General features: G+C 44.7%; 1 protein-coding gene across 1 annotated transcript; it reads left to right on the forward strand.

Moving 5' to 3' along the window:
- The first annotated feature begins 97 nt into the window (after positions 1 to 97).
- On the forward strand, positions 98 to 27,612 carry KDM4D (lysine demethylase 4D). Its single transcript, XM_071212277.1, has 3 exons — positions 98 to 474; positions 2,048 to 2,141; positions 25,935 to 27,612. Exon 3 carries the CDS (start codon positions 26,209 to 26,211, stop codon positions 27,610 to 27,612), a length of 1,404 nt encoding a protein of 467 aa, XP_071068378.1. The 5' UTR covers positions 98 to 474; positions 2,048 to 2,141; positions 25,935 to 26,208.
- Positions 27,613 to 27,947: the final 335 nt, after the last annotated feature.

Below are 27,947 nucleotides of genomic sequence, written 5' to 3' on the forward strand. Positions count from 1 at the left end.
CCCCGCGCTCTCGCTGCCCTCGGGAGGCGGGGGCAGCGGCCAATCCGCAGAGGCCAAGGAGGAAGTCTGCGCGACGCCAGTAAGGGGCGGGGCCGAGGCGGCGCAGGGGGCGGGCGTTTGAAACCAGAGCCTTCGAGTAGAGCTTAAATATCATTTTATACCTCCAGGAGCCAATTACTTAATGTCTCTTCCGTCTTTTCCATCCCCGACCCCCTCCCAGACTCCCTCATTCCGGTACTGCGTGGACGGGAAGCCCCGGGTGGCCGGCAGCACGTCCCCGGCTAGCGGGGGGGAGCGTGGACGAGCATTCACCCTACAGTCTAGAGCCAACGGCTGCTGCTTCCTCCTCTTCTGCAGAGCTAGACCCAACCAGCCCAGAGAGCTGGGCCACGGCAAAGCTAGTGTTGTCATGAGAGTTAAGTGGATATGAAGAAAGAACAAATATGTACGGGGGCAGCCACGATCTTTATAAAGGTACCATTCCTGCCACAATATTAGACTTCAAAGCAAAGGTCGTATTCGTATTGTCTGTTAAAATTATTTTTTAAAAGTGTGAGTTCTAGTGGGAGGGAAGATGTCAGTCTTAACGAGCCATTCGTTTATTCACCGGACACGGAGCGTTTAGAATGGTGGGCCCAACTGCCAGCAGCGCGAGATGCGGTTATGAATAAGATGGCCACTCAAGCGTTAGAGGAAGTTTTAATTACACAACCAACAGGAAAAAAAATCAGACCTACCTCTTCTCCCCGCGCAGAGAATTAAGCACCCTGAGAGTAAGGATCTTGTCTGCTAAGTTCTTAGTGGCTCATCACATAGTCCTTTGCACATAGTAGGTACTCAGTAAATACTTGTTGAATAAATGAAAGTGCAACCTCCCCAACTCATTTTCAGATGTAAAGAATTCAAAAAAAAAAAAAACATATAAAAGTGGTCTCCCTAAACTTTCTCTTTGGAATTTTAAATGGAAACAACAGCAACAAAAACAAACAAACAAAAAACACAGTGAAAAGTGACCCTTCCCCCATAAGTCCAAGAGGAAAATCTTGATATTTTTTATTGCATGTATTCCTCCTCCACTCTTACACATTTCAGAAAATGACACTACCATCATGCTACTTACTCAAACCAAAATCTCAAAGCTCATTCTAGAATTTCTTTAATTTCAGGTTTCTCATCCTGTTCATCTGCAAGCCTTGCTAATTCTACTTTCAAAATACCCACTGTTTGCCCATCCCTTTTCATTTCCACTGCTACCACCATAATCCAAGCCACCATCATCTTAAACCTGCTTCCATCTTTGAGCTATAGCAATGAGAGTGGTCTTAATATTATGAATCAGATGGTGTTATTCTCCTGCGTAAAATTCCATTGCACTTAGAATAAAAAATTAATTTCTCAATGTGACCTGAGGCTTCCTGGGCTCTAACTCCTGCTTAAGTCCCTGACTTCACTTTGAACCAGTTACTCTCCCACACACTAAGCTCTAGCCACAGCCAAGTAGGCATTTCTGTTTCACAAGGCAAGAACTCTCCTGCCTCAGGACCTTTCACTCGTTCTTCTCCGCTTGTGCCCCAAGGTAACTGCATCACCATCCTTCAAGTATCAGCTCAGATGTCACCTCCTTAGTGTAGTCTTCCCCGACAACCACATGTTGCCTCCCCGTCCCCCAACACAATGCTATCACATCACCCTGTTGTGTTTTTCATGGTACTGAACACTACCTGAATTTACTTTGTTCATTGTTTAATTGCCTTGTTTCCTGTCTGAAAGGCAGTATAGCAAAATTAGAGAAGGGCTTCCACAGTCACACTTCCTTGATTATAAATCCCAACTCTTCCCTCAAGCATGCTAGTTTTCCTTCCTTTTCATTCAGTTTCATTATGTGTAAATTGGGATCATTCTAGTTCTGACCGCATAATGTTGCAAAAAGGATTGAGTTAATATTTGTAGAGTTTAGAATTGTCTCAACAAACAGTGCTTGCTAAATGAATGTGAGCTACTATTATTAATATTACTTTTATTATTATTGTCTATCTTCCTGTATTAGAACATAAGTTCCAGGAAAGCAGGAATCTTGTCTCTCTTGTTCACTGGTGTATCCTGTGCATATAGAACAGTGCCTGGCACATAATAGGTACCGAGTAAGTATTTGTTGAATGAATGAATGAATGAATGATGCACTGTGAAGTAGAGAAATTAAGTAGCAATGGCAAGACTATAGAAAATAACCATGGTTTTTATGTGCCAACTGCCCTTATCAGTCCTGAGTGAATCACTCCAGCCATTTAACTCCCAGCCCATCACCCAATCTTTTGACCAGCAGCTATGAATAACCACTCTTAATTCCACCAACACCAACAGACAGTTATAAGCTTTTGACATAAATGGTCTAAAAGTATTAACAAGAAAAGGAAATTAAAAAGCTTTTAACTTAAATGGTATGAAAATATCAAGATAAGAAACAAAAAATAACTTTGCTATAAAGTAAATTCACCCTATCTGCTGAATCTTACTGGCAAATATACAGCCTCCCAAGAATTCTTCTTTTAAACCCATTACCACACATCTCTATTTGGGCCCCTAATCTGCTGGTCAATCCTCTTACACTCCTCTAATTGCTTATTTTCCCACTCTTCAATAATGTGATTTCCCACATTCCCCTCTTTCCCACAAACCTCCTCCAGCCCTTTTCCCCTTCTTACCCTCTTTCCTGAAAGCTAATGACCTAATTTCTCTGATAAAATAGAAGCTCTCAAATAAGGATTCCTCTCCTCGCTGCAGCAGGTTTACCAGCTGCTTGCACCTGCTCCTGAAGCCTCTGATCTCCAGATGCTGCTGGAGATGAGGCGGCCTGAACCCTTGTGCTGTGGCCCCAGGCCCCCCGCCTTCTTTGTAATGCTCTAGCTTCATCTCTCCTTCATAACCCGTCAGTCCATCCTTTCTACATCATTCCTGTCAAGTTTCAAACATCGTACAGGATATCTTAACTTTAAAAAATAACCTTAAAAAATAAGTATTTTAAGTCAACGTGAAAAGGATGGTTTATATAATAAGTGAGAATGCAAAACTTACTATTCTTACAGCAGAAAGTCCAGCCTCAATGCTCACAACAAAATCCAAGTCCAGTTGGATTAAACACCCAAACAGAAACAAAACAAAATATAAAAACCCAAGAAGAAAATTTAAGAGACTATTTGTACAACACAGGGCTTGGAGAGACCTTTTGATGACGGTAGAACACCTAGAAGGTATAAAAGAAATAATTTTAAAACTTTGTCTATGTAAAAGCTGTTTATATGCCAGAAGATTCCTAACACAAAGTCAGATTAGAGGGAAAATTCTGTAATGCTTATAACATGGCACAATTAATACACTGACAACACATGTAGCATTAAAAAAATGCAAACAACCCAATGGAGGTGAATCAAAGTTTATAAACAAGCCATTCAGAAAAAAAAGCAATTCAAATAGATAGTAATCACGAAAGACACTCAACCTGGCTATCAGAGAAATGAAAGTAAAGTAACAATGAATTTTCACTCACAGCGTCAATTTCAAAAATAATACATCTGGATGGTGTGAGGATAAAAGGGCGTCTGGTCCAGCGGGGGTGCCGCTTCCCTCCCAACAAAAGCCCCCCCGTGGGCTGCGGGGCTCTGCCCATCTCTGCCTGGGTGGCGGCCTTCCCCACACTGCCCGACTGCACACAGCAGCTCCTGCCTGCGTTCCCTTCCCTCCGCCCAGAACGCTCTTGCCCTCCTGCCAACCATGGCTGAGGTGGGGCCCACCTTGACGGCCTGTTCTCCACCTTTCCTGCCTGGTACCTGTTCTCCATACTCCCTTAGCTGCCCTTTTCCTTTTTTCACAGCATGTGTCATCTCCCGTGAGCCTATGTGGTTTAGTTATGTTACCATGACTGTTTCTTTCTGTACCTCTCCTGGGCTGCATATAAATTCTACAAGGGAGGGAAATTTGTTTAGCTCAGTGATATAAGCCAAGCCTCTTAAGACAATGCCTGGCACCAACAGGCAAAAATAGCACATATTTTCCCAATGAGTGAATGAATGAATGAATGAATGAGCAAATGAATTTTAACAGGAAAAAAAAAAATCCCTCATTTACAAAGTTACCAGCTCATAAAATATGAAGTTTTTGCTTGAAAATGTTTGAGACTTTTAATAAGAAAATGAGCAGAAAAACTCAATGGCCACAAATGTTTAAAAATTTTATAAAGCCTTAAAAAGTAAGTTCTTGAACTTTTAGAGATGTTTATTTCATAATGCCTCAGGGTCCAAAGTCATATAAATAATGGCTATTGCTTTAAATTTTTAACCTGAAAAAAGACCCATTTTCTAATATAAAAAGCTTATGTTTGAATCTGTTTTAACAAGTGAGAATAGAAAAAGAAAGCCTTCTATGAACAAAGTCCTGATTTTACATGAAGACACCCCAGAGCCCAGAAAAATGTTTTTCTAGAGTCAGTTTCAGAATGAAATGTTCCTTGCTTCTGATGGTCCAGGCTATTTTACTGGATAATACTATAATTCCACCATCTTCCACCTAATCTCATTACATTGCTACTTCCCTAGCTAGCCAGGCCATTATTATTAAGGCAATTAAAACTGAATACTAAAAAAACACAGAACTAAACTAACATATAGGAATAAGAAGGTGGAAAGGGTATATCGGGCAAATGGTAAACAAAAAAACTTTTTGTATCATTATTCTCAAAAGTATTATTTAAATTGCATAGCATTAATAAGGACACAGAAGGACATCATATTGCATCATGAAGAAAAATCCAACAGGAGAATACGATCATCATGCACATGTATACAAAAAAACCACATGGCCTGGAAAAACTTGAAGCAAAACAAAGAATTAAAAGGAAAATCTGATAAATCCACAATCATGGTAGGGATTTTTAAAATTTAAATTTCTCAGATTGACAGATGAAGCAGACGAATTTACATTATCTAATATATATATTGTATACATATATGGTGTATATTTCTATGCATGTATAATGTATGCATATAAAATCCTGCAACCAATACAAGAGAATATACATGCGTTTCAAGAAACATTGAACTTTTACAAAAAATAATTAAATAAATATTAAGCCCCAAAATAAAATTTGTTAAGTGCATATATGTGTATTGCTAAACCATAATGTTTAATCTTGCCAATATTATATGTGATATGTATTCTTTTGTGCCTTGCTTTTTTCCATCTATTTACTGTATATTATGTGTAACTACTGTATAAAACTTCATTGTGTGAAAATACACCCTGTGATTTATTCTGATAGTTATGTGTCCAGTTTGGGATTATTACAAATAATGCTGCTAGAACACTCCTGCGCATTTGCAGAGGTGCATGTGTGAGTGTGCCCCTCTCCAGGATGTACGTCCTAGCACCCTGCTCCAGGCTCATCTCCCTGACATCGTGCACTTTTTACCGTCAGCACATCTGATGGGTGTGTGGTGATCACATTGAGGTCTCAGTTTGTATTTCCTTGGTCAGTGACCACCTTTTCCTAAGTTCATTGACCGTATAATTTCTTCTTTTGTTATCTGGTCAAGTCTTTGCTGAATTGGCTATCTTTTTCTTATCAACTTCTCTCTATTTGTAAGACTCTGGCTACTAGTTCACTGTCAGTTATTTGTTCTGCATATATATTTTCCCACTTCCTAGCACCTTTTTTGGGTATATTTTGATATAGAAAGAGCTCTCCTTTTAAGAGTGTTCAATTTATCAATCTTTTCTTTTTTGTTTAGTGCATGGTATTTCTTAAGAAATTCCTTCCCACTTAGAGGTCATAATGATCTTCTCAGATATCATCTTCTAAAGCTTTTACAGTTAAGCCTTTCAAAGTTTCACGGGGAGTTCATATCTGTGCCTGGTATGATGGTGGGATCTTGGAATCTGGTAGAGCAAGTCTCCTTACCTTGGCTCTCTTTTTTCTTGGCCCTTTGCACTTCAATATGAAATTTATGATCAGATTGTGAAGTTCTACATAAATACTTCTGGAATTTTGATCAAGCCTATAATTCAGTATAAGGAGAATTGACATTTATACTATTTTGAGTCTTCAAATATGTTAACAGGTTATATCTTTCCATTTATTTAGTTTTAATTTAATTGCTTCTAAGTAAGTGTATATTATCATCTCATAGAAGTCTTGCAAATTTTTGGTAACTTTAGCCTTAGGCACCACGTTTCTCTAATGCTATTGAAAGAGCATCTTTCTTAAGTTTTGTTTTCTTTTTAATTTTGATGGTCTAATTGTTGCTAGCATATAGAAGTATAATTGATTTTCATATATTACTGTTTTAAATTCAGAGATCTTGTAAAACCCTCTTATTAATTAAAACAGGTTATTACTAGGTCTTTGGGCTTCCTCACACATACGATCTGATATCACGTGGCAATAACGACAGCTTTGCTCCTTCCCCGTCTCCTCCCTCGCGGCCCCTTCTCACCTGCTGCCGCTCACTGGGCAGGAGCTCCAGGACGGTCCTGAAGGAGAGGCAGCCAGGGCACGGGAAAGCGTTTATCTCATCACTATTGAAAGTGTTGCTTGATGAAAGTTTTGGGTTGATGTACTTTATTCTATTAAAGACTTTCATACTATTTTTACTTTATTAAATGGATGGTGACTCTTACCAAACACTTTTCTGCATCTAATGACATGATCATATAATTTTTCTCCTTTAATCTGTTAAAATGTGTTCTTACAAATTGATTCTTTTACATTTCAACTAATCTTTTATTCCTGGAATAAACCTGACTTGGTCATGATGTGCATCTTGCTGGAATCAGTTTCCTCAGATTTTATTTTGGATTTGTGCATCTGTGTTCATAAGTGAGATCAGCCTATTATTTTCCTTGTTCACGCTGTCCCTGTTGGAGAGTTATATCATAAAATGAGGTGGGAAGTGTTCTTTCTTTTCTATTCTCTGGGAAATCTGTCTAAAGTTGGAAGTACTTCTTCCTTGAGTGTCTGGGCAGCTCATTGTTGCAGCCATCTGGGCCTGGAGTTTTCTTTGTGAGTAAAGTCCTTAAAGACACTGAAGGCTGTTTCTTGGCCTTCTCATTGTTCCTGTAATTTTTCTAGGAATTTATTTATTTCATCTGAAATTGAAAATGTATTGGCATAAAGTTGCTGATAATTTATTTTTTTTCATGTCTGCCACATCTACGATAATGATCTCTTTATCTCTCCCAGTATCGGTTATTTGTCACTTCTATTGTAGTTCTTCCCATTTTTACCACAGGTTTGTCTATTTTATTAGTCTTTTTTTTTTTTAAAAAAAAAGCAATAACAAAACTAGTTTTTTTTTGGCTTTGTTCATCCTCTCTATTTTATATTGGTTTTCTATTTAATCAATTTCTGGTCTTTTATTTTTTTCCCTTCTTTTTGTTTCCTCTACTTTCTTTGCTATTCTTTTTGTCTAATTTCCTGAGATGAATGGTTAGCTCATTTAATTTTCTAGCCCTCTTTCTATTCTTAAGTATTTAAGTCTCTAAATTTCATTTTTCCCTTTTAATCCCATTAACATCCTACAAGATTTTAAATGTAGTATTTTCATTCTCATTTAGTTCAAAATATTTTCTTGTTCCCATTTTTTATTTCTTCATTTTTTTATGAAATGGTTATTTAGGTGTTTTTAAATTAAAAAAAAAATTTAAGTTTTATAAAATCAGGTTTTCTGGTTCTCTTTTACATATTAATTTCTAGCTGTATTATTTTGTGGTCAAATAACATGGTCTGCATGGTGTCAATCCGTTCACATTTGTTAAAACTTTCTTTATTGCCACGGTTATGTGGTCAGTTTTTAAGTTTCCATAGTACTTGGAAAATAATTACATTTTGCAATTTGGAAGTACATAGTTCTATATATGCCCATTAGGCCAAGTTTTTATTATATTGCTCAAATATTCTACATGTGTATTGTTTTTTAACTGCAGGATCTATCAGTAGGGTCTTGGCTTATTCCTGTCAACCCTGCCTCTCCTTCACTCCCAAAAGTGTCTCAGACTAGGTGGTAAATGATAGACTATACGAAAGTTCAGAACCATTCCTATTCAAATGGGAAGTCAGCAGAGAATCTCTGCTCAAGCACTCAACCTTTGGCATTTGTTGGAGATGTAAGTTACATACATCTTACTGCTAAGCTCTCGACTAAAAAAGGAACAAGAGGTTTGACTTTTGGAAAAGGAGAGGGATACTTATTGTGATTTTTCAGAAAAGATGATCTACATGAAAACTCTAGAATTTCAATGGCCAAGCTAGTAGAACTAATAAGAAATAAGAGCTATAAGATTTGGAATGGTATGTAAGATCAATAAATAGTAAGAAAAATTAGTAAGAAAAAAGTTTTCAGGGACGTGGATTTGGCCCAGCAGACAGGGCGTCTACCTACCACATGGGAGGTCCAAGGTTCAAACTCCGGGCCTCCTGACCTGTGTAATGAGCTGGCCCACGCGCAGTGCTCGTGCACGCAAGGAGTGCCGTGCCACGCAGGGGTGCCCCCCGCTTAGGGGAGCCCCATGCGCAAGGAGTGCGCCCTGTAAGGAGAGCCTCCCAGCATGAAGAAAACGCAGCCTCCCCTGAAGTGGCACTGCACACACGGAGAGCTGATGCAGCAAGATGATGCAACAAAAAGAGACATGGATTCCCAGTGCCACTGACAAGAATACAGGCGGACACAGAAGAACATGCAGCAAATGGACACAGAGAGCTGACAATTGGAGGGGAGAGGCGGGGAAGGGGAGAGAAGTAAATAAAAAATAAATCTTAAAAAAAAAAAAACGAAAAAAATAAAAAAAGTTTTCATTCAAAATAGACTTAAAACAACAACAGCACAATATTCTAAATGGGTGAAACAAATTAAGATGAAAAACAACATAACGAAAAGAAAATGGACCTTTGCGACCTCAAGAATAAGTGGATTTCTTATGACCTTGAATTAAAGATTCAATGCGGAACAGCAGAATATACCTGTCTACATATAATAACATGACTTCAGGAAGCGGTCTGACCTAATGTAAGGGGGAAATGGAAAGGAGAAATGAGATTATAAGGCTGTGAGTCTCTAAAAAAGAGTCTGGAGGTTGTCAGAAGGAATACCCCTATGTACAACTGAACAGAGTCTAAGAGACAGATAAGGTAGATACAACCCCAGGTATTGGTTCTTTTGAGGGATAAAGAGACCCACGGGTTCTATGGTCATGGCAGAAGGGGTTCACTGCCATGACAGATGGCCCTTCTTTGGAGCTGGTGTTTCTGCGTGATGGAAATGGACTCAGAGGGGATCTCTTTTCACAAGACTTGCATGCTACTTTATTGGAATTGTAGTTGGTGCTGGGTTTAAGATATATGTAGGGGATTTGAATCTCTGGACTGATAATATGACACCCAGGCCCAGAGCCTCAACAGACTTCAGCTCCTACACTTTGACTTATTGGACTTACTCCACTCAGCTAACATGGAGTTGAAGAAGGTCAACCACCACAACATGGAGCCTAGAGTGTCTACAACTAGAAGCGGGAAGAGTGCATCCAGTACCCATGTGGAATCTAAGCCCTCACTTGACATAGGTGTGCAAAGGACACAACCAATCCAATGTCCACAGAGAAAATGTGGAATGGGTGTGGGAACGGTAGCCATGGGGGCTGCTGGGTGTGGGGAACGGGAGGAAGAGATGAGATGTGGAGGCGTTTTCGGGACGTGGAGTTGTCCTGGATAGTGCTTCACAGACAATTACAGGACACTGTAGATCCCCTCAGGGCCCACTGGATGGAACGTGAGAGAGTCTGGGCTATGATGTGGACCATTGACTATGGGGTGCAGTGATGCTCAGAGATGAACTTACCAGGTGCAATGGATGTATCACAATGATGGGAGAGAGTGTTGCTGTGGGGGGAGTGGGGGGCGGGGGCGGTGGGGTTGAATGGAACCTCATATATATTTTTTAATGTAATTAAAAAAATAATAATAAATATTAAAAAAAAAAGAATAAGTGGATTTCTTAAATAGGATATAAAGGAACACATCGTCATGGAAAAGATTAATCAATTTGATTGCATTTAATTTTTTAAAATAACTAACAAAAGTCACCATAAACAAAGTTAATACAGTATACACAGATTTAGTATCTTAAACATTAAAGAATTTTACATATCAGTAGGAAAAAACAATCTAACTGAAAAACGAGTAAAGGGTATAGGTGGCTATTCATAGTAAGTTAATGAAAAAGCTCTTCACCCATGCAGGAAAAGGCCATACCAAAAATAAATAAATAAGATGAAAGGAGATAATTTTACCAAATTGCCAACAGATTAAACACTGACATTTTCAAGTGCATCTGGATGTGCAGGGATTAAAAAATTCTGCTTTGCCAGCGGTTCTGTTAGGATAGTCACTTTGCAGAGCATTACCAGTAAAATGCAAAATGTAGCTTCCATATCACTGAGAAATAATACTTAAAAAGTGTCTCTCCTAGATAAATTCTCACTTATAAGCACAAGGACACTTGTGAAATGTTGCTTAATGCAGCATTATTTATAATAGGAAACACTGGAAGTGATCTAAATAGCCACCAATAGGAAAATGGATACATAAAATATATTCTTATTACAAACCGTTGTGTGTATCTTGAAACCATAATGTTGAATTAAAAACCCCAAAAAGTTGCATATTTAGTATAAAATTATTTATGTAAAATTTAAAAAGCAGATACACAAAATAATTCTTTGTTTCATTAATGGATACACACACACACAATTGAACATACATCTCTGGATAGATAGTGCACCAAATTAATGACACAGTCGCTCCTAAGGAGGGAGGAGGAGAATGGGATTGAGATTGAAAGTCTGAATCAGAAAAGGACATCCACTTCGTATGAAATATTTATTCTTTTTAAAAAGTACTTGGAGCAGTAACAAGACCCTTAACACTGCCTGCTCCCACCACTTTTATTCAACATTGTCTGGAGGTTCTAGCCAGGGCAGTAAGGCAAGTAAAAGAAACAGAAGGCATCCAGATTTGAAAGGAAGAAATCTGCTTCCCGATGGACTTGTATACAGAAAATCCTAAGGAATCTACTAAAAAGTGCTAGAATAAGCTCAGCAAGTTGGAGGACACAAGATCAATATACAAAAATCAATTGACTTGTATATATGAGCATTGAATAATCTGAAAATGAAAGTAAGACAGTGTTATTCACAATAGCATCAAAAAGAATAAAATACTTAGGAATAAATTTAACAAAAGATATACAAGAGTTATATACTGGAAACTATAAAACACTGTTAAAGAGCTAATGCACACCTATGTGATTATACCAAATATCAGTGATTATACACTTTGGATGAATTGTGTGCTCTATTAATATGTATCAATAAAATTGATTTGTTAAAAAATAACAAAAATAGAGAAATAAAAAATAAAAGAAGATCGAAAGAATTTCATGGCTCAGAAGACTTAAAATTGTTAAGATGACAATACTTTAAAATTGATATGAAGACTCAATGCAATCCCTATCAAAAATCCTAACTTTTTTTCCCAGAAATTAAGAGTTGACCCTAAAATTCATATGGAAATACAAAGGACCCAGAATTTCTATAACAACCTTGAAAGAGAAGAGCAAAACTTTGAGGACTCAAACTTCCTGGTTTTAAAATCACTGCAAAGCAGTTGTCATCAAGAGAGTGTGGGTCTGGCATAAGGTTAGACATACAGATCAATGGAATCAAATTGAGAGTCCAAAGTAAACCCTTACATTTATGGTCAATTGATTTTGACAGAAGTGTCAAGACATTTCCATGGGCAAAGAGTTTTTTCAACAAATGGTGCAGGAACAACTGGATATCCGCATGCAAAAGAATGAATTTGGATCCCTACCTCACACCACACACAAAAATTTATTCAAAATTGATCTTAGACCTAAATGTAAGAGCTAGTACTATAAAACTCTTAGAAAAAACATTGGGAGTAAATCTTCATGACCTTGGGCTAGGCAATAGTTGCATAAATATAACAGCAAGAGCACAAGTGATAAAAGAAAAAAATGATAAATTGGAATCCACCAAAAGTGAAAACTTGTGCACTTCAAAAGATATGATCTAAGAAAAAAGAAATCCACAGGCTGGAAGAAAATATTTGCAAATCATATGTTTGATAAGGGACTTGAAATCAGAGCATAAAATGACCATTTACAACTCATAATAGTAAGACAGCTCATTAAAAATGGGCCAAGGACTTGAATAGCAATTTCTCCAAAAAAAGATATTTGAATGGCCTATAAAAACATGAAAAAGAACCTAACTTTGTCATTTGAGAACTACAAATCATTCACGTCCATTAAGAATTGCTCTAATATAAAAGACAATAACATGTTGGTGAGGATGTTGAGAAATTGGAACTCTCATGTATTGCTGGTGGGAAGGTAAAATGGTGTAGCTCCTATAGGAAACAGCCGGTTCTCAAAATGTTAAACATAGGGTTATCATATGACCCAGTAATTCTAGTCCTAGGTATCTGCCCAAGAGCCATTAAAACATATGTTCACATATACTTGTATACAAATATATATGGCAGCATTATTTGATAATTGCCAAAAAGGGGAAACCACCCAAATGTCCATCAGCTGATAAAAGGATAAATAAAGTATGATATATCCAGATTATGGAATACTCTTTGGCCATAATAAAGAAGAGAAATACTGAAACATTCTACAACCTGTATGGATCTTAAAAAACATAACCAAGTGAAAGAAGCTAGACACAAAAGACCACACATTGTCTGATTCCATTTATATGAAATGTCCAGAATAGGCAAATCCGTAGGAGGCAGAAAGTAGATTCGTGGTAGCCTGGATCTAGGGGTGGGAAGGGGGGCGGGGGTGACTGCAAATGGCCACCAACTTTTTTCTTTTTTTGGTGGTGGGGGTGGGGGTGGTACAAATGTTTGAAAATTAAATTGTGGTGATGGTTGCACAACTCTAACTATATTAAAAACCACTGTACACTTAAAATGGGTGAAATGTAACATAAATTATATCAATAAAGCTAAAGTACTTGAAGCAAACGTGACAAAGTGCGAAGATGTCAATTGTCGATTCTGGCTGGTTGGAATGCAGGTTTTTGTTATATATTCTCTGTAGTTGCTCTATTTTGAATATTTCTCAAAAACAAAACCCCAGACACTTTAAAGTCTTTTCATGATACTCTTACTCTCACCTACTAATTGATGCCCCCATCACCAAAGGAAATGACTGATCCCAGCCAGAGTCCTCTCGTGAGGCCCGCCAGTCGTACACAGCAAGCTCAGCTCTGCTGACTTTGAACACACCCAGAGTAATTGGGCATGTAAGGAAAGCATTTAACAAGAGAGACCAAGACATCCCGGAAGGGCGAACTTAAAGGAAACAGACACAATGTTGGGAGCAGGTGAAACTTCTAAGAATCCCTGTAATTAATACTTTTAGAGAAGAGAAAATCCTTAGCTATGAAAAATATCAGAAGTCTATTATAAAAGGAATATTCAGAGAAAAAAGATTGGAAATTAAAAATAATTGATAGAAAGTTTGGAAAATAAAGTATAACAAAAGAACAAAAAGGTGAAAATAGGAGAACAAGGATTAAGAAAAAAAAATTAGAGGATGAGTTCAAGAGGCTTAATATCAAACTAATTGTATTTTCAGAGAGAACTGAAAATAGCATGGGAAGGAATATATCAAAGAAATGATGCAAGAAATTTCCAGCATTGAAGAACATGACTTTCTACATTGAAAGGTCTAGCACAATCGTTTTCAAAAAAAGAGACCGAACCAGTTATATATTAATGAAAATAAGGAGCAAGAGAATATCCTAAAAGTGTCCAGAGAGAAAAAACTGGTTGCATAAAAAGGATCAGAAAACAGATTGGTTTGGATTTCTAGAAGCTAGAATTCAGTGATACAAAGTCTTCAAAAAACTGAAAGAAAAGTGTGAAGGTGAAATAAAAAACCTTCTCACACATGCAAACTCTGGTAGACAGTGTTTTTATTTGTGGCCACTGAACAACTTTAGAATCCCCTTTTTGTATTTGGGGAAATCCTCACCTTGTGACTCCTGCCTTCCCAAAGTTGATGCCAAGCTCAGATTTTCAGCATCTCCTGCAGCAAACCATAGGCATATGAGCGAGACTTCTCCATCAGACACCTCCATGCAAGCCTCAATGTGGAGGGATGTGAGAAGTGGATATTGCCCAGGACCTGTTCTTAGAGGAGGGTGGTGAGGCAGCGAGCTTCCAGAGGCGCAGTGGCCGAGGTTCTAGTTGTCAATGTCCTTGCTCAGCGTCTTTGGTGCCTTTGACCAAAGAGAGTGTGAGAGGACCTCAATACTGCAGGCTGGGAGCTTGGGGGTTCCAGGACGCACAGCCTCCTTGTTTTTGGTCCTCCTGGAGATGAGTAAGCTACTTCATATTCTCCACTGAAAGTCCTTTTCTGCATGAGTCTCAGCAGGTTTTCCTCTCCTCTATGCTTTCCAAGGAAGCTTCTGGAGAATATGCTCCACTGAAACAGTAGTGAACTAGGAAAGAAGACTGTAGATGGAGGAATTGGGGTATCATGTAATGGAAAGGAAGCCCCCAGGCTGCAAGCCCTGTGACCCCTCAGAGGGGCCAGTCTAGACTCAGGCAGGCAGCGGAGGGCTCCAGGAGGGGTATTTCTGAGAAGAGAAGTAAAACTGGCATATTACCTGGTGTGCTTTATGTATTTAGATGAAGAATTTGTAATTTGGGAGTAAATAAGTACAAAGGCAAGCAAACGAAAGGAGATGATTATTAACTACAGATAAATAAAAATTAGTACATGAGAGGCAGTGTGATCACAGTATACTACATGTTTCAGCTGTGAATGATTTTTACATGGTTCAAAAAATCAGCTTTTGATTTAACCCAAAAAAGTTGATATAGCTATATGAGGGGATGGAGAAGGAGAAGTCTGTATATCCTGGGGTGGGACCTAAGAGAACTAAGTCACTGTCTTTCGTGTTAATAGTATTGGTGTGCACAATGTCTAAAACGGGGAAATCTAGAAATACAGGAAAAACAAAACGGAAAAACACCTAAGGTATGTAGAAGTGATTGCTTCTGAGGGGAGGGGCAGGAAGTACATTGGGTAGGGATCTGTAGGTGCCTGCTGTAGAATCCACTTTAGCTGGTTTAAGCCAAAGGGGAGTTTAACAAAAGTACTGCATAGCTTTCAGGATCTCTGAGAGAGCCCAAGAACCAGGCATACATGCTAGTCAAGAAATATATTTCAAATGTGTGAACAATGCAAAGAAGCGTCTGTTAGAAGTAGCCTCACAGCTCAGGACAGTGGCTGTGTTGCTTAGAGGTAAGGACGTCAAGAGGACTTGGGCTCCTTCCCTGCTGCCGTTCCTGCCGTTCCTGCCACAGCGTCCATGTTGTGAAGGAAGGTGAAGACAGAAGACGCGGATGAGGTGGATAACCAGCCACATGCTCAGTTTCTTACCACGGTGGAACCATAGGGTGGCATTTAAGTTGCTGGGCTCAAAGGCTGTGTCCCAACTTCAGGCTTTATGTAATAGTTGTGACCCTACGCCACTCCTGCCTGCCACTGCCCATCGCCTATACTTCTCCTCTTCCTGTACACTCTTTCTAGATGTCCCTAAATCAGAAGCTCACACCAAAAACTGGCATCTGCAGGCACAAAGAATATAGGAAAATCACCCTTGAATCTTTGTTTCCCCCTGTAACGTATCGCAAAGGGAATGTCAACGCTGTGCGGCAAAGACCTTGCAAGAGGGAAGCAAGCACATTGCACAGGAACATTCTAAGGTGTCCCCAAGAGGTGAAAGCTGCTGTCAAGACTCATTCTGGAGGTGCCCACCTCCACAGTGCGTATTAAACCCTGAGTGAAGGCCCACGAAAGGGTGCTCTAGAGTGTAGATGGCAGAATCCCCACCAAGTCTAGGTGGGCAGCGGGTTCCCAGGAGAGCCTCGGGTGGGGTTCTGAGTTAGAAAAGAGAAGGGAAGGACAGGTGAAGCGAGGAAGAGCATGGGTCAGGGTCAATGGCCGGAAAATTCCAGAAGCCAAGAGTTTATAAGTTTGCATAAGAAACTATGGAGAGATACATTTGGGGAAAACAAAAAGTGATCAGGATTGTGGTTTAAACACAAGCGTTTACTTGGCTTCCTTCCCAAAGCCCACTAAAGTGACAGTAATGGGATTTTTATTTTAAGAAACACTTAGAAAGACAAAGAGAATGGTAAAGGAGACAAGATAATAACAATAGAACGCTGGAAGTTGGAAAGCAGATGGACAAGAAGAAACCGAAACAGCAGGAAAGGAAGGAAACAACTCTCTACAGAACTCAAAAGCCCGGGATTTCATTCCTCTGGAAGTGACAGTTAACGACCCCGAGGAGGATCTATCTGTCCAAGAAGTTAGAGCCTCGCGTCCCTTCTCCCCGCTGAGCCCTGGGTGAACTGCCCCTCCTGCTCCAGCAGAAGGCTGCTTCCTAGAGTAGGTTAGGACGACGGTCTGGGCTGGGAATTTCCAGGGGAGACGCGTTAAGTGAAGCTTACAAACTGGGATCTTGAAACTTCGGGCCTTTTCCCATTCGGCTCCCAGAAGGTGGCAGCCAGGGCTGTACCCTCCAGCCAGAGACCCAAGGCCCCTTCGCTGCTGAGGGGGCCAGCCTGGAGGCGGAGAAGCCAGATGAGGAGTGTCCAACACCGCCCCAGTGGTTCCAGGCAGGCCGGCTTGTGTGTGCTGCGCCCTTTCACGTGAACCAGCCACTGGGAATCACCAGGCATCTGAGGAAGGCCCGAAATGTGAACGATAAAGAGCAACAACAGCAGCAAAAGGAAAACAAGCAATTTTGAAGAAATAGACCAGGCGGGGGCGGGGAGGCACAACTTAAAAGAGTCATTAGCAATGTCGTGTTTTCAGAGATAAAGAAGACCTGCACCATGAAAGAGCAGCACAAGGAGAATCCCTAAAAGGGGAGCTACTGAGGGAACAGACCCCACCCCGCTGGAAGTGAGAAACTTGATGGGGGAAATGCAAAGGGCAGCAGAAGGAGGCTTGGAAGATAAGGATGCAGAGCATAGTAATAAAGGGATAGGAAATTGATAGGAAAAAAGACAAAAGTTAAGAGTTCCAGTCCATGAAGTCCAGTAACTAAATAACTGGTGTTAATGCATAAGGAAAAAGAAGTCAAAGCCATCAAAGAAATAATGCAAAAAGAGGTAAAGTCCTAAAGCTATAGAACCTGAATTTCGAGATTGACAAAACTTAAGAATACTGGGACAAAGAGAAGCTCCCATAAACTTTCAGAGAAAGAGAAACAAAAACCTGAACAGGTCATAGTAATAAAGAACCAGAAATAAGATTTACATCTCACTTCACACCAATACCCATAAACCAAAACAAAAAGTTATAACACCAAAATCAGAATTAAATGTATAACCCACCCAAATCAGGATTAATATTACAACTGACATATAAAAAGGAAAAACTAAAATATTTATCAGCATCTGGAATGGGAAATAACTCTCTAAACATAAAAGACATGAAAGATATTACATATATATCTTTAAAAAATACAGTTTACAAAAATGATGGGGTGGAGGGGTAGGGAGTGGGATATATGGGAACCTCTTATGTTTTTATGTTTTTAAGTTTTTTAATGTAATGTTCTTTGTGATCTATTAACTTTAATTAAAAAAGTCTAAAAAATACTCCATTAGTAAAAGAAAAATAAAATAAAAACTATCATTATTTAAAAAAAGAAAGCTATTACAAATGAAAAGAAATTCAACAACATAATTGAAATAAATGACAAACATTTTTAAGGAAACTAAATTTTAATAAAGTTAAAGATAGGGCAAAATGGGGAAAACAACATTTAACAAAGGGTTTAATATATGAGATGTAAAATATTCATAAAATATGTAAAATGTTCATGTAAGTAGATGAGAAAAAAATAGTAGGAGCCCACTAGAGAAAAAAAAAATGGGCAAAGGATATGAACCGAGAGAGGATGCAATCCAAGAGGCTAATACTCGGTATTAGAGAATGCCTGGACGGTAAAGACTTCAGCGGGCAGGAATGCAATGCAATACGGATGAAAGCGGTGGGCATAAATGGGAACTTTAAAGGGAGAAGGAGGCATGAGAATTGAGCTCTGAGTGGAGCCTGCATTTGCGAGGTAAGAAGAGGAAATGGAATTAAGGAGAGAGAATGAAGATGCAGGGAGCTGAAGACCACCGTGGGCTGGGGACCTCCGATCCGAGGAGTTTGAGGAGGAAGGAGGTGTTTCAGGCTTCCGTGGAGAGACGCCCAGTGAGACCGTGCAGCAGCACCTGGGAGGCAACTGAGTTAGTTACAGAGATCAGATTTCAGTAGCGAGGTGGGGGCAGGACTGAAGGCTGAGAGGAGGAAATGGATTCGAGAACGCAGGGTGTTTCTGTTGATGGTTTTGATATGCTTCATATGGAAAGGAGCACGAGAAGGGACAGTAGCTGAAATCAGGGAAGAGCCTGATGACGCCGGTGTAAGAGGGAGATGAGAGTGCTTATTGGACTACCGTGGTCCTGTTGACGTCGGGGCTCAGATGGGGCTCGCCCGAGGGCTGTGCCCCCGTTCCTCTGTGGTGAGGGGAGAGCTGGGAGGCAGGGTGTAAGCAAGGGGAGGCTGCAGCTCGTGCCAGATGGCCTCAGCTCTTCTGTAATAAACATTCACGTGTCTACAGAGGTACCTGGGAAAATAAGATGATGGAGAAGACGCATGAGTCTCTCCAGATACCTTTAGGTGGTAGACAGGATGGGCACAGAAATAATCCCAAAGGTTGAGAACACAGCTCTGGTGTCAGATGTCAGTTTTTCTACACTTTGGTTTCTTCTCCATGAACTGGGAGTAATGACAACAGCAACTTCATAAACTGACGGTGAGGTGTGATGAGATTCTGTGTGGAAAGTGTGTGGATGAAAGGGCTGTACGTGAAGTGTCGGCCAGCCACACCACGGGAGGCAGAAGTGACGCAGGCCCAGAGAACTGCAGGACATCAGAGAGGAGACGGCAAAGCAAGCCCGGGGTCCAGGGCATGCGCTTAGAACGCGCGGAACTTGAAGACTAAGGAGGAAGAGAAACTTTAGAAGAGACAATGCGGGAGGAGCAAGACGTTTGAAGTTTAACCGTCTAAAGTCAAGACGCAGGATATTTCACGGCACCAGTAAGATGGACCCTCATTTGAAAACTGAGCTTAAAGCATGTTTCAAGATCCCATTGTCTTTCTAGTTTGTTTATTTCCTAGATTCAAACACTTTTCACTCGCCGTCACCCCTCCTGGGCTCATCTCCTCGTCCCCCCCCGTGGGTGTAGGGCCGATGGCCATCATTACCCCACGCCCCGCGCCTGCCCCACCCTGCCCTCCCGAGCACTCGCGCCTTCCGGGGGCCTTGTGCACACGTGGAGCGCCCCTTCTACGGGGATGATTCTGTCAGGTCCGTCCTTGTGGGGCCCCCGAGGGGGACAAGTGGCACAAAGGCACACAAGCCCCAGTGCGCACGGTCCCTGTTCCTGGAGCGCCAGGGAGCGGCGCCCGTTCAGGAGTGCTGGCGGCGCTGCCCCTGGGTCTTCCTGCTCTGGCAGCGGCCCCTGCATGGTCAGACACCTGCCAGCCCTGGGGCCCTGCCTGCAGGAGGCGGCTGCGCTTGCTCAGCTTGGCTGGGCCGTCTCCCACGGGAGCTGGATGCCAGAGGCGGGGCTGGGCAGTGGAGCAGGCCCCCGGGCCCGCACCCCGGTCCTCGTTCCTCGGGGACAGCGCACTCCCTCCCGACAGTCTGCCTGGCGCTGGCTGCCCACGGCGTGCATCTGGAGTAGGAAGGGTGAGGGCCGACCCACTCTGGAGTCCGGGTTAGTGGGGCCTGTCGTGCGCCCTCAGGGACGCGCCAGGCTGTCTCTGCCCGCCCAGGCCAGGCCGCCCTGGGGAGGCCTGGGGGCGGGGGCCTCGGCTCCTCCTGCCCCGCTGTTGCCCCCGCAGCACACCTGACTGACCGTCGCACTTAGCGCCGTGCCCGCGGGCCCAAGGGGTGAGCCCTTCCTCGGCTAGTTTTGCTCCAGCCCATCAGGAGAAAGGGTTTCTGTTTAGTTCAAGAAGCTGCGTGATAGCGACCTCCCCGGGTGGGCTCAGGGGGCCTCGGCCCTCACCCTAGCTTCCTCCCGTCGGAGGACCCGGGGCAGAGTGGGGGGCCTCAGGGGCCGGGGGGGGGGGGGCAGAGTGGAGGGCTGCAGGGGCCTTGGGCGGAGTGGAGGGCCACAGGGTCCCGGAGGGAGGAGTGGGGGGCTGCAGGGGCCCGGGGCAGAGTAGGGGGCCGTAGGGGTTGGGGGGGCAGACTGGGGGGCCGCAGGGGCCTGGAGGAGTGGGGGGCCGCAGGGGGCAGAGTGGGGGGCTGCAGGGGCCCAGGGGACAGAGTGGGGTACTGCAGGGGCCCAGGGGCTGGAGTAGGGGGCCTCAGGGACCCAGGGGTGGAATGGGGGGGATGCAGAGGCCCAGGGGGGAGGAGTGGGGGGCCTCAGGGGCTCGGGGGGTTGCAGGCATGAGCCGTGCCCGCAAGCCCTGGCCGCCCTGGAGCCCAGGCCGGGAGGAGCGGGCGCCTCCGCAGCCCGAGGGCCCTCTGCCCGCTCTAAGGGTCCGGCTCACGACTCCTTTGCCCTCTGGCAGCTTTCCCCGGGACATGGAGCTGTGCATAAGACGCCCCCAACTTTCTATACACTCGAGGCCCCGCAGAACCTGCGCCTGCTTTTGGGTGCTGGCAAACTTGCAGGGAATTTTTCCTATGAGCAACTGGCAAATTTCCCTGGAAATTTTGCCAAGCGGTTCTAGTGCGTCGAGCACCCGCAGCGCCTCCTTGGCCCCTGCGCCCCTTGAAGACGGGCCCTTCTCGGGCAGCAGGGCTGGCAGGGCCGGGCCGCAGCAGCGCCAGGTGCCCGCGGCGTGTCCACGGGAGCCAGTGCCTGGCGCTCAGGGGCGGCTCCTGGCCCTGCTCGAGGACCCGCAGCTCCTGGCCGGAGGCGGCTCCACCACCCCGGCCGCGTTCCCGGGCTGCCCGCAGTGCCCGGGCTGGGCCCAGGACTCGCTCCCGCTCCCGCCGGCAGCCTGGCGTGCCGTCTTCTGATGTTTGTGACTTTGACTCAGTTCTAGTATTTACGCCATTCTTTCATTTCGCCTGATCTGTATTGTCTCTGCTTTATCTTTTTTCCTTAAAATTACCTTCTTTTTCTTAAAAAGTCTTTAAAAGTATCAGAATCTGATTTAAGTAAGCACTGCTGTATTTTTATGTTTATTTTCTCCTTGAAGATTTTTTTCTCTATCATTATTGATTTCTTACTTTTGCCTTCTTTTGGTTAATTTTGGTTTTCTTTTTCTGATTGCTTGAGTTAAACACATTTTAATAATGAACTATTAAAAATGAGGTTGCTGTTTTCCGAGTGCGCTTGTACCTTTGACATTTAGCCCTGAGGCGAGAGCTTGTGCCCCTGGGACAGTGCCCGGGAACCTGTGGAGTTTACTGAAGGCCTGGGAGGGGGCCTTTCTCGTTTTGCTGTTTTGGCAGGATTTTATATATGTAATATCAGTTCAAGTCATTTACTGTGTTGTTCAGCCTTTTTATAGCCCTTCTAATGTTTACATCTGTTTGATCTATAAGCTTTTGAGAGGTCGATGTTAAAAAATATCTCCCATAATGATTATGAATTTGTTCATTTTTCCTTTTAGTTTTCCTTATTTTATGCTTTCTATTTCCAGGTCATGTGGCTCGCAACAATAGCAGGCAGAGTGTCCTATTTTCTTGGTAATAATATCTTTCTGATACTAGAAACGCTCTTTTTCCTTAGTAATGCTTCTCAAATTAATGATACCTTGTATATTACTATTTATCAGGTTTCTGTGATTTGATGTTTGCTCTCTATGTCTTTTCTCTCCTTTAGTTTCAAGTTCTGTAGTTTTTGTTGTTGTCGTTCAAGGGTTTTGTTGTTCATTTTGCTTTCGTTGCTTGTTGCAGTCATTTTACTGACTGGCATATCAGGGCCTGATTGGACATGGAGATAACCATGAGATGGCATTTTAGGTGGAGGTCATCGAACTAGAGAATCACCCAGTGATTTAGCCTTGAGCCCCTGGGGCCTTATTCTGATGCTATATGGAGACGAAACCATCTCTCTGAAACCTGTAACGTTTTCATTTGGAATCAGGATTTTGGTTAGCAGAAGGTAGTCTAGTTTATTTTTCTGCTATTTTTGCTTAAATGATGAAAATTGTATTCCTGTTAACACTGTATAAAGCAGTTGAGATGTATTATTATTTCTTATAGAAGTGATACGTGGGATAGTGTAGGTATATATTGTGTTTAGTTTTAACTTTGGAAACTGGAGCTTTGTGAGGTCGCTGTTCCTCTGTGTTTATAACGTGTTTTTTAAAAATATGATTTCCGACTTGTTGACGAGTTGTAGGCATTTCCCTTCTTACGTTTTCTTGTAAGAAGTCTCAGAAAAGTTGTCAAGCAGAATGTTTTTTGAGACTGGTCTCCTTGAAAAGTGGCTGCTTAGCAGCGCAGGAGCGCGGGCCTGCGGGAAGCAACGACGCTGCGGTTGGGCGGGCTGCGGCTGGGCTGCGGCTGGGCTGCGGCTGGGCGGCGCGTGGTGGGACGAGGCTGCGGCTGGGCGGGCTGTGGCGCACGCGGCAGGTGCACAGGCTTCTCCTGACAGAGCCACCGCGCTCCGGGCCCTGGAGGGGCTAGACTTGAAACGAGGCTTTCGGATTTCAGAAAGTGAACTTTTTTTATTTTGTTCTTTTTTCTTGTTTCAAGTGTAAATAGAATAAGCAATCGTTTTTGCATTAGAATTTTTTTTCCGCAAGTAAATTCAGTGCAAACCAGATAAATATGCCCCTCAGGGATGATAAATTTTATTGGAAACAAGGGACAGGCAATATAGACAATTACTTTTAAATACCGGATCTTCCTTCCTGATTATATTAGTAATTTATAATGGAAAAACCCCAAATAATAATTGGAAATAGAAAACAAAAGTGTCCCAAATGTGTCATACTTATATACTACTTGATTCACTTAACAAAGAATTGTGCCTCCACTATGTGCCAGGTAGGTCTAGGTGCTTGGGACCCATCAGTGAAAAAACACCTTCCTGCCCTCATGGCATTTACATGTGCCTTTTGGTACATCTGAGAGAAGTGCCTCGGAAAACAGAGAAGGCGAGCGGAGCACCCCGAGTGGAGAGCGGGCGTGAGCCCTCAGCGGCCTCCCCGCGGGGAGCAGCCAGCCGGCACGCGGCCCACAGGGCAGGGGCTCCCGGCAGGCCGCGGCCTGGACCCGGGAGGGGCAGAGGGCAAGGGCAGGCCGGCGGGTCTGGGGCCCCCGGGACCTCCCGAGGACTTCAGGTGGGCTGGCGGAGGCACGCAGGCAGTCTGAGGTCTGAGGCGAGAGGAAAGTGAGTGAGAATTTTTGGAGAGTGGAAAACCTAATAAATTTGGGGCGTGTGACAGGGTCAGCAACCAGTATTATGGGGCCACTTGATCTGTGTTAGGAAATTAAAGTGAACACGCCGGGCAGAGGTGGAGCCTTTCGCCAGCAGGGTCAGCTGCGGTGGAGGCAGGCCGGCTGGGGTCTGGCGTCCTGTTCGGGGCGGGTGGCTGACAGAAGGCCTCCCTGGTCTCCGCCGGCTGGTGCTGGTGGACCCGCCTGCTGGGACCCCACTTCTCCCGCGCTCTTAAACGTCCAGGGGCAGCGTGGCGACGGGGGCACCCCTGGGTGAGAGCCACTAGACATGGGTTTTCCTCTTTAAATTGGGATGTTAGATTTGTTTGAGGAAGGCTTTTTGCTAACATTTCAAAGAAAGATTTCCACTAAACAAATGTAATTTTATGAGGAATTAGTGAAAACTAGGCACTGGAAGGCACCGGGGTTCCGGAGGTGGTTTCTCCTTTGATAGTTTGAGAAAACAGAAAAGTAGTGATAATAGGCCAAAAATGTAACACAGACCCAGAATCCCACCATCCCAAAATAACAGTTGCTATCTATTCATAGTTATTGCATGTATGTTTATTCAGTTAGAATTGTATTCAATGACTTTTATAAAATAAGTAAACATTAAAGATTAAGATGACATCCTTCCTTTAAGAAACTCTTCCATATCCTGAGTGTCCATGTAGACATTCTTCTCCATTCTTCCTAAATTTGGGTGTTTATTTAGAGCATATTTTTGTGTGGGGTGAGTTCTCATTTTATTTTTTTCTCTTGGGGAAAAATAACTTGTCCTTGCATCATTATTTTTACTTTTTTTGTTTGTTAGTTTTTTTGAGGTACCAGAGATTGAACCCAGGACTTCATTCATAGGAGGCAGGTGCTCAACTACTGAGCTACATCTGCTCCCCAGTGAGATTTGGTTTTCTCGTTTATTCGTTGGTTTTGTTTTTAGGAGATTCTTATTATTCAAGCATTCAATTTTATTTCTTTTGTATCTCTTTTGGGAATTTTTCTTCTCTAGAACATTTTTTTCAATTATTTGGAAAAGGTTTGATATCAAGTTGCTCAAAATATTCTATCCCTCTTTTTTTTATTGTGGTAGAGTATAATGAAAAATTTACCATTTTAACCATTTTAAAGTGTACAGTTCAGTGGCATTAAATACATTCACAGTAAAGATTCTCTTTTGAGATTAAAATCTCTCTATCACTAGCTTTGTACTCTAGTTCACTCTGTGTATTTATTTTTTTGTTCTTAAGATCATTTATGCCTGTAATGTATAGCTTTTTTCTTTTCTTTTTTTTAGGAGGTACCAGGGAGTGAACCTGGGACCTCATACATGGCAAGCAGGTGCTCAGCCACTGAGCTACGTCCGCTCCCCGTATAGTGTGCTGCTTTTATTAGTCTATTCAAAAAAAATGTTTTTGGTCATCAGCCCTCTGTTTTGTATGTATTATCTTTTACTGATTTCATTTTTATTTCTTATTTCTTTACTCCACCTCCCTCCTCCCCTATTTGCTAACTTCTCCATTGAATGTCCAGTTCATTTATTTCAATCATTTTTTTCCTTTGAATACAAGGAAATATCACTCTATGTCTTCGGTGCTTTTCACCCTAAATTTTATTTTTTAAATGAACACCCAGAAAGTTGTGAAAATCATCATAGCTTGATGAACTATCAGAATTAGCCATTCTGCTTTGTGTGTGACCAGAACTGAGGTTCAGGATCAAATATAACATTTTTCCACAGACTTCTTTATGCCCAACTCAAAGCAGCCTCTCCTTCCCAAAAATAATCACTACTTAAACTTCTAATAGTATAGATGACTTTTCCTCTTTTGATCTTATATCAGTGGAACATGTAATATATATTCTTTAGAGCCCAGATAATTTTGCTCAATCTTATATTTGTAAACTGTATTCCTGTGTTTGCATGTAGCTGTCTAAAATTCACTTTCATTGCTCTTTGGTACAGTAGTGTACGAATATGCCACAATGTGCTTATTCGTTCTGGTGGTCCATATTTGGGTTATTTCAAGTATTTGGGACTAGAAATAGTTCTGTTATGAACAGTCTCGGATGTGAATTTGGGGACACAGGTGTCCTCGTTTCTTAGACTTGTGGATTAGACCACAACACGTGCACCTTTATACTTTTGTTGGATACTGCAAAAATAGTTTTCCAAAGCAGTTCTAGTGATTTTCCTTCCCCTTAGCAGGAGACGAGAATTCCCCTGCTCCACCTCGTCGCCTTGCAGTCCGTCTTTCGGTGTTTCTGCAGGTGTACGTCCACTGTGGCGTTTAAATTGCAGGTCCCGACAGCTCCTGGCGCACATTCACTTGCTCCTTCTCTGCATTTTCTCCTGTAGGTTTAGTTTTAAACCCTGCCTGGAAGCTACACCTGCCACACCGGGGACCCTCCTGCTCTGGGTGACTCAGCAGGCCTCAGAGGACAGCGCCGGCCGCGGAGAGCTGCTGCCCAGCGCGGCCCTAGAGAGCCCAGCCAAGGAAGGGGAGAGCGCTGGTGGTAAACGGCGGGAGGTGGTTCCTGCTGCCTCACTCACGCCATTTTCCAGCACCCTCGGCTTTCCAGAACATTCCCAGAAGCTTGGCAGTTAGTTTGCTGCTTCCTAAATTGGAAGAATGAAGTCTAAGGCCACCTGCGCCCAGAACCCCACCTGCAGCATCATGACCTTCCGGCCGACCGCCGAGGAGTTCGCCGACTTCGCCGGGTACATCGCGCACATGGAGGCCCGCGGCGCGCACCGCGCGGGGCTGGCCAAGGTGGTCCCGCCCGGGGGCTGGCGCGCGCGGCAGACGTACGCCGGCCTGGGCGACCTGGTGATCCCCGCGCCGCTGCAGCAGCTGGCCTCGGGCCGCGCGGGCGTGCTCACGCAGTTCCACCGGCGCCGGCGGCCCATGACGGTGCGCGAGTACCGCCGCCTGGCCGACAGCGAGCAGCACCGGCCGCCGCCGCACCGCGACGTGGACGAGCTGGAGCGCCAGTACTGGAGGACGCGCGCCCACGCCGCGCCCGTCTACGCGGCCGACGTCAGCGGCTCGCTCTTCGAGGGCGGCGCGCGGCCCTGGAACCCCGCGCGCCTGGGCACCGTGCAGGACCTGCTGCAGCACGAGTGCGGGCTGGTCATCGAGGGCGTCAGCACGCCCTACCTCTACTTCGGCATGTGGAGGGCCACCTTCGCCTGGCACACGGAGGACATGGACCTGTACAGCCTCAGCTACCTGCACCTGGGCGCGCCCAAGACGTGGTACGCCGTGCCGCCGGCGCACGGGCGGCGCCTGGAGGGCCTGGCGGCGCAGCTCTTCCCGGGCAGCGCGCGCGCCTGCGCCGCCTTCCTGCGGCACAAGGTGGCCCTCATGTCGCCCACCGTGCTGCGCGACAGCGGCATCCCGTGCGGCCGCGTCACGCAGGAGGCGGGCGAGTTCGTGGTGACCTTCCCCTACGGCTACCACGCGGGCTTCAACCACGGCTTCAACTGCGCCGAGGCCGTCAACTTCGCCACGCCGCGCTGGGTGGACTACGGCAAGGCGGCGTCGCGCTGCCGCTGCGGCGAGGCGGCCGTGACCTTCCCCATGGACGCCTTCGTGCGCACCCTGCAGCCCGAGCGCTACGAGCAGTGGAAGCGCGGGCAGGAGCGCGCCGGCCCGGCCCGCGGCCGCCGCCGCGCCGCCGCCGCCGCGCCCGGCCCCGCGCCCGGCCCCGCGCCCGGCCCCGCGCCCGCAGCTGCCCGCCGGGGCCGCGGGCGCCGTCGGCGGGAGCCCGGGAGCCGCGAGCCGAGCGCGCAGGGCCCCGCGCCTGGCCCCGCGCCCGGCCCCGCGCCCGCAGCTGCCCGCCGGGGCCGCGGGCGCCGTCGGCGGGAGCCCGGGAGCCGCGAGCCGAGCGCGCAGGGCCCCGCCAAGAGGCGGCCCGCGGGGGGCGCAGCGCGCAGGGCGCCGGGGCCCGAGGCGCAGTCCCCGGCCGGGGCAGGACGCGGGGCGGACGAGCCTGCCCCTGCCAGCCCCGCACCCCGGGTCCCCGCCCCGTAGCGCAGGGCCCCTCCGCACCCGGTTCTCCCTGGCGTGGGGACGTGCTGAGGCTCGGGCCGCCCGCGTCTCAGCGCTGGGAGAGTTTGCGGGGCGCCGGTCACGCGTGGGGGCTCCTGGCCGCGCGGAGGCCGCGGGGTGCACCGGCCGCCCTGCCCGGTTCCCCTGCCCTGACCTGGGCACGTCCTGGGCACTGCCCACCCCGGCGTCACCGCTGAGCCTCCTCGCTGTCCCTGCGGCCCGGCCCCTGCTCCGCCCCGACGCCCGCTCCCGGCCAGCTCTGGAGGCTGCTGCCTTCCGCACCTCGCCGCGGGCTCGCTCCGGGCGCCTGCTCTTCT

Source organism: Dasypus novemcinctus, chromosome 27 (assembly GCF_030445035.2).
Source record: "Dasypus novemcinctus isolate mDasNov1 chromosome 27, mDasNov1.1.hap2, whole genome shotgun sequence".
In the NCBI taxonomy this organism is placed as follows: domain Eukaryota; kingdom Metazoa; phylum Chordata; class Mammalia; order Cingulata; family Dasypodidae; genus Dasypus; species Dasypus novemcinctus.

Excerpts from the sequence above, each read along its gene's own strand:
- KDM4D (XM_071212277.1), top strand. The coding sequence starts at position 26,209 with ATGAAGTCTAAGGCCACCTGCGCCCAGAACCCCACCTGCAGCATCATG.